The 10,429-nt window shown below is 44.0% G+C and overlaps 1 protein-coding gene across 3 annotated transcripts in view; it reads left to right on the top strand.

The window, feature by feature from the left end:
- The first annotated feature begins 3,476 nt into the window (after nucleotides 1–3,476).
- Nucleotides 3,477–10,429, top strand: part of Cand1 (Cullin-associated and neddylation-dissociated 1) — a 58,362-nt gene continuing 51,409 nt past the window's right edge. For all 3 annotated transcript variants that reach the window (XM_084602006.1, XM_084602005.1, XM_084602004.1), the window contains exons 1-7: nucleotides 3,477–3,647; nucleotides 4,242–4,343; nucleotides 4,643–4,710; nucleotides 5,380–5,492; nucleotides 6,232–6,501; nucleotides 7,261–7,387; nucleotides 9,689–9,851. In XM_084602006.1, the coding sequence (XP_084458132.1) occupies nucleotides 3,606–3,647; nucleotides 4,242–4,343; nucleotides 4,643–4,710; nucleotides 5,380–5,492; nucleotides 6,232–6,501; nucleotides 7,261–7,387; nucleotides 9,689–9,851 (885 nt within the window). In that variant the 5' untranslated portion in view covers nucleotides 3,477–3,605. The remainder of the gene's footprint in view (nucleotides 3,648–4,241; nucleotides 4,344–4,642; nucleotides 4,711–5,379; nucleotides 5,493–6,231; nucleotides 6,502–7,260; nucleotides 7,388–9,688; nucleotides 9,852–10,429) is intronic.

The following is a 10,429-nucleotide window of genomic DNA, read 5'->3' as shown; positions in this document are numbered from 1 at the left end:
TGTCAGATGACGAGTGACTCTCTTGGTTAGAGTTGGACTTTGCCATATCGAAGACATTCAGGTCCAAGGAGGCACGAAGCAAAGGCTAACCAAGCAAACGTACGAAGCAACAATCATGACAACCAGATCCACAGTGGCGCAAATTAAGTACCTTCTTGATCACATCAAGTATCTTACAACGTCTTCTATGTGCCTTACAAGTGCATTGCGTTTAACCGAATCTTATTTTCAGCTTCCGATACGCCCTAAAGCAGGCCTTCAACAGCGGGCCTGTAGTATCGCTTTTTAGCAGCCTAAGGCAATTCAAAGGCGGGAACGAGAGTTGACGCAAGGGCTGAAGTTTTCACCTCGGAGAAAATACTGAAGGTACAACTAGCGAAAAAAATATATATATCGACTGAGATTATACACATTTTGCCATGCTTTGTGCAGGTTGGCATCTTGCAAGCATCAGTCTGCAAATGCACCTATTAACAATAAACAGCTATAAAACTTGGCATTCGTGATTATGAAAGTCGTACCTTGCCAGCTGCCATATCACGTCTGCTGCGAGAGAATTTTCGAGTCAGCTTGAATTCATTCATGTGTGGTGTGAACCAGCAGCTGACAGAGTTAGCACCGATTGAATTCTTGGCTGGTTACCTTGCACGTCCATTTGAAGAAAAAGTATGAATAGTTTTACAGAACCTCATGAAACATTTTTATTTATTCTGTTTTCAGTGCCTGCCTGTGTTTTCATTATTTATATATTACCAAAGTTTAAATAACTTCTAGTGCTTACTTTAGAGTGTCAATAATTTTATTTTATTAGTCCCCATCTATTTATTAACTTTGTGCCTTGTGATTCCTGCAAAACCCTGGACTTATCAAATTTCTTGATGATGGACGCCTAAGGTATCTGAAAATCACCATGCACCTTTGTTAGCAAGGTGATGAAGTTCCTGCAGGTCATAAGAAGCAGCAAGCTATGCAACATGTTAATTTCATCCCTTCTTCCCTATTTTGTGCAATTTACGGAGTTGATTTGCGAGAGAGAAGACCGCAGTCACACTAAGGACCTAAATAAACTAATGCGACCACTGCTGAGCAACTGGACAGACAACATCAATCAGACAGTGGAAAAAATCACGCTTGCACATAAACCTTTTTCGAGAAAAGTTCTTCGCTTGTAAAATAAGCTTACGTGTCTTCTGTGCATCACGCGGCTTCATAATCAAACGAGAAAAAAATTGCCAGAGCCTGCGGGCGTGTCGTTGAACTGGCTGTCTTGTGTTGTTTCTTTTGCAACAGTTTGTGTTAGCTAGTATTTTTGGTGGTGGTACCCACTTGAATATTATTTCCAGTGAAAACGGAGGAACAGGCCTTAATTGTAAGTTTCCAGAAAAGTGCACGCTGAATAAATGGCCCCAAACCATGTCCCGATTTCAAGATTGCAATATCTAATACGTTATTAAAGTGGTTGAAACGCAACTAAATGCACACGACTGCCCCGTTCTCGTTGTAAACGGAAGACCACGAATGACTTGGAAAAGCCTAGTGATGATATCTTGCCGCTATCACCTTATCAATAGCAAATTTGCACATATCATCACATACTGAGTGAAACGCCGCTCATAATCCTAAATTGAGCAAGCGCCGACCACGCGGACGCCGAAACGAAAGCACAGCCACGGCCGCTGCGCGCAGCTCTCCGCCCGGACTCGTCCCGGAGCGGTGGCGCCGCAGCGGTGGCGATGAGAACTAGGCGCAATACGGGACGGGCAGTGCGCCTCCATTGAGCGGCCGTGGCTAGGCAATCTCAAAGGTGGACTGCATACGCGAGCGTTGAAAAGAATCCAACAGAGCGCGCAACTCACTAACAGCTTTATTCGACGCTTCGCCAACAAGCAGGCTATCATAAAGGAGGCAAATCTGCTTAGACTACTACAAGTCTTTGTAATAAGCATGACTGTGTTTAATTGCTACGCCGTATATCAAACTCATCATCTCCAACAGTAAGCGCAATTATAGTTGATCATAAGAAAAATGGTCAGTGTAGCTCTGGAGCTACAGAAGTGGGCTTCGAATAAAAAGCTCGTGACCATAGGTGTACCAATTATACCATAGACGAGCCCATAGGAGCTGCGCTGCACTTTTATCGATTCACCTACGCAGGTGAAAGAAACTGAGGTGTAAATTTCTGCCGAATTGTGAGGCAGAAAATAAAAATCCCTCGATGCCACGGAAAAGCACCCCAAGGAAGGTGCCCGGTTAGTAAGTAAAGCTGCGCACTCAGAAGAGATATGGTCACATCGATACTGTCGAATGTAAAATTGAGAATCCAATCATCTTAGTTTGTGCGCATGCGCGTCAAACCATTCATGGTAATAATGGTATAGAGGCTAGAACAGTTTACTAACCTCTATAACGAGGGCTCCCCCGAGAGCCGACTTTCCGGTCGATCTCCGCGACTCACTCTTACGACGGATACATTTCAGGAAACGAGCTGCTACACTCTTTTCGCGCTATCACTCAGTTCTACAGACTTAGCAGACGGAAATATTCAGAACTACATAGGAAGCTTAGCAAGAAGGAGGAAGCAGCATGGAGGCAGTTACATATGTAGGTACCTTAATTCCGAACCAAGCCACACTGATATAATTCTTGCTGGGCTTAAACAGCGGCAAATGTAGGGCCTGTGAAGAACGGACGGCTATAACCGGTATGATGAGGGGTACATGCGCCCAGTCCACCACTTTAGTCGACAGTAAGGAGTGATGGGAGGTTACGCAGCCAATACCTGGAAGAGCAGAAACCATAAGAGAGGACTGAAAAACCACCATCAGCAATTAACCTTCGAAGCCACCAGGTCCTAAAGTATCCCGGCCGTCTGACAAGGACGGTAAGGCAAGGCAAACCTCCTGATAAATGATCTCATCTTTATCATTATAATAAAGTTTTTCTGTGCCGTCGGAAAGAGTGCGCGAGACCGGCCGTGGCGCGTGAACCAAGTAGAGAGCATCGATGTCACCGCCGCCGGCGACGCTGAATGAGGGCTCTGCACAGTGCTATGGTAATCTAGTAACGTCGGTTATGGTATAGTGCCTAGTTATGGTGCTGCAGAATATGGGCAATACAATTCTACTTCCGCCAAGGGCAATATGGGTATAATATTGACTTTGATATGGACCCATCTACTACCATGTTCTAGAGCCAAGCCAAGGCCAAGCACTGTAACGGTGCCTCTATAGACGAATAGTGCGTAGAGCGATCCGGAAGAAAATTCCCTCTAGAAGCACGTGGCTTAGATCTGTGCGCAATAATGAGGTATGAACTTATTGTTTTATAATAAATATTTTATTATTTTGCGCAATATTTAATTTTAATTGCAATGAAATGGACAATACAGGCAATCTGGAACGTAAACACATAATGTCGCCCTTTACCACTCTCTGCACTCCTCTTCCCCTCTGGTATAGTGTTCTACCTCTGGTGGAGACATCGCTCTTGTCATCTTGAAAACGTTCGAAACAGAGGCAGCAGAGAACTTTTGCCTCTGCGAGAGATTCTTTACTGGCGGTGACGCCGGTGCCTTTTTTTATTTGGACGTAAATAATCCAAACATAATGGCAGGTGTCTCTTACCACATCGCTAACCTGCTGGAAAAGGTAGGTTTATTCCTTCCGTTCTGTCGGCCGATATTTCAGTATGCCGGTGGTTTCAAGACTGACACCGCTTTTTAAGCCTAATCGACTTTTATTGTGATTAAAATGCGGTGCATTTCCTACATGTCAAACTAAAGCACGGCACTGATTTCATTTCAAAATGCATGAGAGGCATTTCGCAGGCAGGTCGCAGCATTGGGAACTGCTTGTCTTGTAATTAAAATTTGGCTTGCCGATGTTCTGCGTTTGATGCCGGCAGGAACGTGTTTGTAAACACCTAGTTGTCTTTGTCACGCCCTCAGTTTTATTCACTTGACAACTTGCCATCAATTATGATGCATTATTCAGGGACGTTTGAAATCCTGCGCGGACGAAGGGAAGCGCGTGGGATAATTTGTGTTGAATACGTCGCGTTCTGTTTACAGCCACCAGCCTTGTCTATGTAACGTACAGTTTTGCACCGTTCTACGCGAGTTTGCCGATGCCGATTTCTAACCCCTGAGGGCTGATTTCCAGCCTCACTTTCTACATGGGAAGAAAGCAGCTAGCAGTTACCGGAATGCGGCGCTAGACAGTAACTTTTTTATTTTGCAACAGATGACATCCAGCGACAAGGACTATCGCTTCATGGCCACAAACGATTTGATGCAAGAACTGCAGAAGGACTCGATCAAACTAGATGACGACAGTGAAAGAAAAGTAAGCCTTTGTACCTCGCTGTCCCAACCCGTAACTCAACCAGGATGAACAGTAGTAGCTGACTGCTTTTTGTTTTACACCTGCCTGCTGCGCGCGTGCAGTGTAAACTGTAAACACAAGGTTCGCCCCAGCAGGTGGCTGTTTTTTTTTTTTCTTTTTTTGCTTCGTATAATCTTGTCTATGTATCAACTTGACACGACGGCATCATTAGTTTCTAGGAATGCCGTCGCGAAAAAAGCGTGTAGCAGTTTCTCATTCCACCAGCGTACATTTAGAATTGTTTCACAAATGTATTTCAGGTAGTGAAGATGCTTTTGAAGCTTCTAGAAGACAAGAATGGAGAAGTACAAAACCTTGCTGTCAAATGGTAAGATTGACAATTCGTTGATCGTGTCCAAAAATTTCAAGTACAGCTGCAACGGAAAAATATTAGCAAGTGACTTGTGACCGAAGCAGAAAAATTACGATACGTGGTGCTATTGAGGCTGTACGCACCGATAACGAGAGTGCCAAGCACGTTCCATTTTCTAAAGAAGGGGCGGCCGGCAGAAAGCATTCCATTACGACAACGGCCTCTCCAAAATACTGCACCTTAAATCACAAGTCGTGCAATTCCTTATAGGTAGAATTATGCACCGACGAGGCCAACGTGGCCATTTATATGGTTGACTTTGTTTTTATTTTCTTTTGCGCTGGTGTTGACAGCAGCGGTACCTTTATCACAGCTTTCCTTTTTAAAAGAATTGTTGGGCGATGTCTGTCCAAAGTAATGTTGGCGCATGATTCTGCCGATAAACAAGGCACAAACTTTTGGTCGTGCTTATTTCTACTCGCCACCCCCACTTTTGAAAACGTAATGTGCCTGGCGCTCGCTATCGGTAAGCACGGCAACAATAGCGCCACATATCGCAAATTTTCTGCTCTGATCACAAGTCAGCTGCGCTAATCTTTTACATTACAGCTGTACATTGTGAGGCGTTTCCAAAATATCAACCGGGTTAACAGTCTTACTACAACTGATGATACTTGGCTTCAGCCTAGGTCCACTGGTCAACAAAGTGAAAGAATATCAAGTTGAGACCATTGTAGACAGCCTTTGCAACAACATGGTATCGGACAAGGAGCAACTGCGTGACATCTCCAGCATTGGTAAGCTGTGTTGCTAGTACCCTAAAAATCATCTGCTCAGGGCACTCTCAAAATGTTTACAGTTATGTTGTATAATGAGCTATTTGCATCATGGTTGGATGGATTTGTAATTGTATCCTGACTTGAGCAGCTGTGTATGGGCACTATGCTTTCCTTTTTTTTTTTTTTTTTTTTTTTGACTTTTGTACAATGCCATGAGATGTTGGGACTTCATTTTTACCCAGTTTATTCATGACCAATCTTTCTTCTGTTCTGCTAGAGGGCAATAAGAACTAGTATATCCATTTGTCCTGGCTCTGTTGTTCATATCGGCAGAGTAGTGGAAGGAACTCTGCTGAACCAGACCAAGAAGCCATCAAATAGCAATCATTTACTTTTGTGTCAAAAGACCAGGTTGCATCATGCAGCAGTACTTTGAAAAATTTTTTTTCCATAATATATCAGACTGTGTCGTGATTTTCTCCCTTAGATATGATATGATATGAAGTAGATATGAGATAAAACAAAGCAATTTTATAGTATTGTTTTTGGTTCAACATAGATAATCGACTGGTGTGTAATGTCTTCATTCCTTGAGGTGTCAGTTTGGGTGCCACTCATTACCGATTCATTGATATGCAACATTACTTACTCAGAATAGTAGGCTTAATCTGGTGAGAGATATAAAGTTAGGAAATGGCATGTCCTTGTTTGGACAACTTGCAAGGCGTAATTACATGCTTGATGTTTGTGTGTGCAGGACTGAAGACTGTCATTGCTGAGCTACCGGCACACAGTGGGGGTGGCTTGGTTGCCTCTGTGTGCAAGAAAATGACAGGGCGGCTTGGACGGGCTATTGGTCGTCAGGAGGATGTGGGTGTTCAGCTTGAGGCCCTGGATATCCTGGGAGACCTATTGAGTCGCTTTGGAGCGCTTCTTCTTCCTTGCCAACCTGCCATTCAAGAAGCTTTGCTGCCTCAGTTAGCTTCGCCTCGCCTTGCTGTGCGGAAACGCTCCATCACTGCTATTGGTAAATCCACTGTGTCACAAGTTTCACTCTAGTGTCCCCATAATACTACCAGCTGGGCTATGAACTATTTGTATGACTGTTATTATGTAAAGTTCGAAGTATGTTAAATAAATAAATAATCAGCATAAAGGCAAGCGCAGAACTGTGTTACTATGTAGAAGCTGTGGCACTTGAAGTTTTCCTAGGGTTGTATTTTTTCTCTTATGAGACAGCCAGAAAAAAACAAGGTATATTTGGAAAATTCTCATATAGAGCAGAGTCACGCAGTTGTACCTCTTTATTGATGTTTAACCCCCGTTTTTAATCTCTTTTTAGATGTTTAACATGGAAGGGATAACACGAAGTCATCTTGAGTCATGATGTCATCAATTTTCTAATTACAGCTTGCTACAGCACTTTTGCAAGTCATACTTAGTCATACTTTGCAAGTCATACTTAATGACATCTTCATTTTATAGTTATGAAATATTTGGCCATGTGACACTGATCTCATAACTTAGTCATAACACCATCATTTTTGTTTCTTGATTTAATCTTTCTGTTATTTATTTTCTACTGTATTTTTTCTGTGCCTATCGGACATGCAACCATTAGATGATCTTGCTAGGCTGTGAGCCTCTGGAATAATGCTTTTGGGCTAAAAAAAAAAGCCATGCCTTGCTTTTCCTCCTGACTAGAGCTGTCTCGTTTTCTTTCATTGTGCACCGTGTGTATGAAACAGCATTCTGAATAAAATCTAAACTTGTGCTCTTTTCTTAGGCTACCTGGTGATGAGCTGCAGCCAAGGCTTGTTCAATAAGCTCATGGACACACTATTGGAGGAGCTAGCAAAGAACTCTTCCACATCCACCACAAGAACCTACATTCAGTGCATTGGAACTATAAGGTATGTGTGCTAGTAAGTTAGTAGTCATAGGGGGAAAAGCAGCATTTAATGGTGATGTCTTTTGCCTTAAGAAAATAAATGCTTCGCATAAGAATAACGTTAATTTCACATACCATTACGGAACTGCTAACCTTATTATTGTATATACTACAGTACTAGCCAGTACAGTGGGAGTTTAATACGCAGCGTTCATGTCGATGGCTGTGCGGCCTGTCGACAATCTCGCAAAGTGCAAGCAGTGTACGCGGGGCCAGGTGGGATGCGTCTGCCGCTTTTCTCTGCCCATTAACCCGCGTCTGGAAACGCGTTTGTAGCGCGCATCTGTTTTGGACAGCGTACGTTGCACGCGGTATTGATTAGTCGCTACATGAGCCATCAGCGACGTAAAGGAACATGTTGCTGCTTATTGGGAGCCAAGGAAGCTGTTAAAGCTGAACAAGTATTAGCTAAATGTACTAGAAACTACATGGCATAGTAACACAGTTAGGAAAGCCCCTTTCCCGTAGCTTTGGCTCCATTGCCACAGAAAGTTGTTCCCGAGTATATAACGAAGTCCATGTGTGAAATGAAGTCCCAAATGAAGTGAAAGAAAAAACGACTTTTCAGCATCTTTAAAACACTACTTAATTTCCATGGAAATGTAGGAATGAAGTAGTTTGTGTGCGTTAATTTAGAAGCTTTTTCTTTACAACTGACTTCGTTGTGACGTGCTTGTTTTGTATTTTGACCCATCACTAGCAAAAAAGGCTATGGGTCCAACCAACTGTATTTGTACTGGTTCTTAGAATAAACAAAAAAAGAAAAATTAGTAAAATATTTTACACTGAGCGTAATGCTTTTCGGAAATGTTCAACACTCAAAGGTTTAAGAAACATGTATGCTTGCATAGTGAGAATTCTGACGCTCTCGGATGATGGGCATATAATAGACCTTTCCACAAATTGCAGCGTCGCGCCATCCCCTGCGGATCCGCGCAAAGCATGATGGCAGAACGGAGCGATCGCATCACGCGTTGGCTGCTAGCAAACGTGTTGGCGTGCTCTGCTGCTGCTTTCTGCTATCATGCGATTTCTTATGTGCTTTGTTGGTGCTTCCTTGCAAAATGCAGCTAGTAACGAATTGCTTTGATGGTTAGCTGCTACTGTTCGTGCAATTTTGTCGTGGCATCTGAAGCGAAAGCTTCACTACGCCATGTAAAGCATAGGTCGCTGTGCGTGGCACATACCGCTACAGCGTACCTAACCGTGGCAACGAACTGCGCACTTCCGCGGGTGTTCCGCCGCTGGTCTTGCTAGAGAGAAGGAAGGTAGCTGCTACCAGCAGATGCTTGCGTCGGCACGGAGAGAAGGGTTGTTTCTGCACTGCACATGGGCGCGCTGCCACGGAGAGCTGCAGTGGCCGGTCTTTTTTCGTCGGAACGATGGGCACAACATAACAGAAAACAGCGGGAAGCAGTAGCGCAGCAATGGCTCTGAGATGGCAGAGAAACGGAGTGGCGGCGCCCCGTTTTCTTGGGCGGCTTTGCGCGGCGGAATTACTGGAAAGTTCTATTGCAGCATGTAATTTTTTTATTCTTATTTTTTATGATTGGCCTTGTGAAATTGGGAGAGGTAACTTATATGCACAATGAACCTATTTTCAGGGTCTAAGGTAGTTTTCATTAATCTGCGGGTAGTATGCGCCTCATGCAAGTACCTGTTTGCAGTAGAATGTATGAAGCTCCAAGTTTGAAACAAAAAATGTTTAATTTGTGTGCTGGTGAGTTTGGCTAGGAAAAATTTTAGTTGTATGCTGTTTGTGGAGCTCGTGCTGGTCATCTGGCCGCATGGAAGTTTGGAAGGCTGGATGGAGCATTGTTTCGTAGCCTTCGATTACTGTTTATCACATTACTGCCCTTGCAGTGGCATCGTTAGGCTTATTATTTCCTGCTTAAAGCTTCGTGTGCCCTAACGGTATTCCACGGTGTGCTGGTATGTGCCTGCTTATATTTTCTGCAAGGTCTGCGAGCTAGGGTGTTACTTATGTGCAGAACTGACCGGTGTGCAGCCATATACGGTAATTGTGCAGTTTCTTTGAGATCCTCGTATAATGCCACAAAAACATAAAAACAAAGCAGCAGTTAGTGGTATAAAGACCGCAGTGGAGGATTATACAGAAAAAAGAACTGCTACGATGGGTTCTTAAAGAAAGCACGAATAAAATCTTAGCAAAGTGCATTGCATTAGAGTGGACCATTGTTGTGTACAACTTAGCCGGGGCTCTTCAAGTGGTGTGTGTATCTCACTCAACTCGCAATACCAGCCGGCAGGCTGGCCACCGTATGGGTGACCACCTGGAGCGCCTCATGCCCCTGATGGTGGAGTACTGCCGTGTGGAGGACGATGAGTTGCGAGAGCACTGTCTCCAGGGCTTCGAGAGCTTGCTGCGTCGCTGCCCCAAGGAGCTGGCCCCACATGTACCCACGGTGAGTTCCCAAACTCTAGAACAAATGGCCGCATATGTTCATCAGTTACAGGGTACATGCTTTGTGTCCTCTGGGCAGGCCTCTGAAAAATAGTTAATTAGGGTGATCTTGCGATAGGTCCTTGCAGAATTATGGGTGGGGGCTTTATTGTATTCCTAAGTATGGGGCGCTACTCTTTACATACATCATAAGTATGGCTGGGGATTTAGGCCTTTTCTTTTTGCAGAGCACTGTTAAGTGTTGTTTGTGGCTTTGTGCTGTAACCACTGAGCCGCTGCGCTATGGTGGCTGGACTACTGAGCTGGGAGACCCGGGTTAGATTCTGGTTGCGGCGCCCACATTTTGATGAAGGCAAATCACAAGCTACCCATGTACCGTATAGTGCCAATGCACGTTGAAAGGAAACCCTGCTGGGTGACATTCTGTGTTTAGAGCCCATTCTGTGTTTAGAGTCTGAGTTGCTGTGGGGTATTAAATGCCATTAACCAGATCCATCCACCACCTCATGCTGTGCTTTTCTTGCTTAATGGATCTCTTTTTTTTTTATGATTGAAATGTTGCAGTGCTTCAGGTATTAA

This window comes from Amblyomma maculatum, chromosome 4, assembly GCF_055883805.1.
Source record: "Amblyomma maculatum isolate TAMU_Amacu chromosome 4, ASM5588380v1, whole genome shotgun sequence".
NCBI lineage: Eukaryota > Metazoa > Arthropoda > Arachnida > Ixodida > Ixodidae > Amblyomma > Amblyomma maculatum.
The sequence above is the reverse complement of the archived record's forward strand: the minus strand, read 5'-3'. Positions and strand labels throughout refer to the sequence as shown.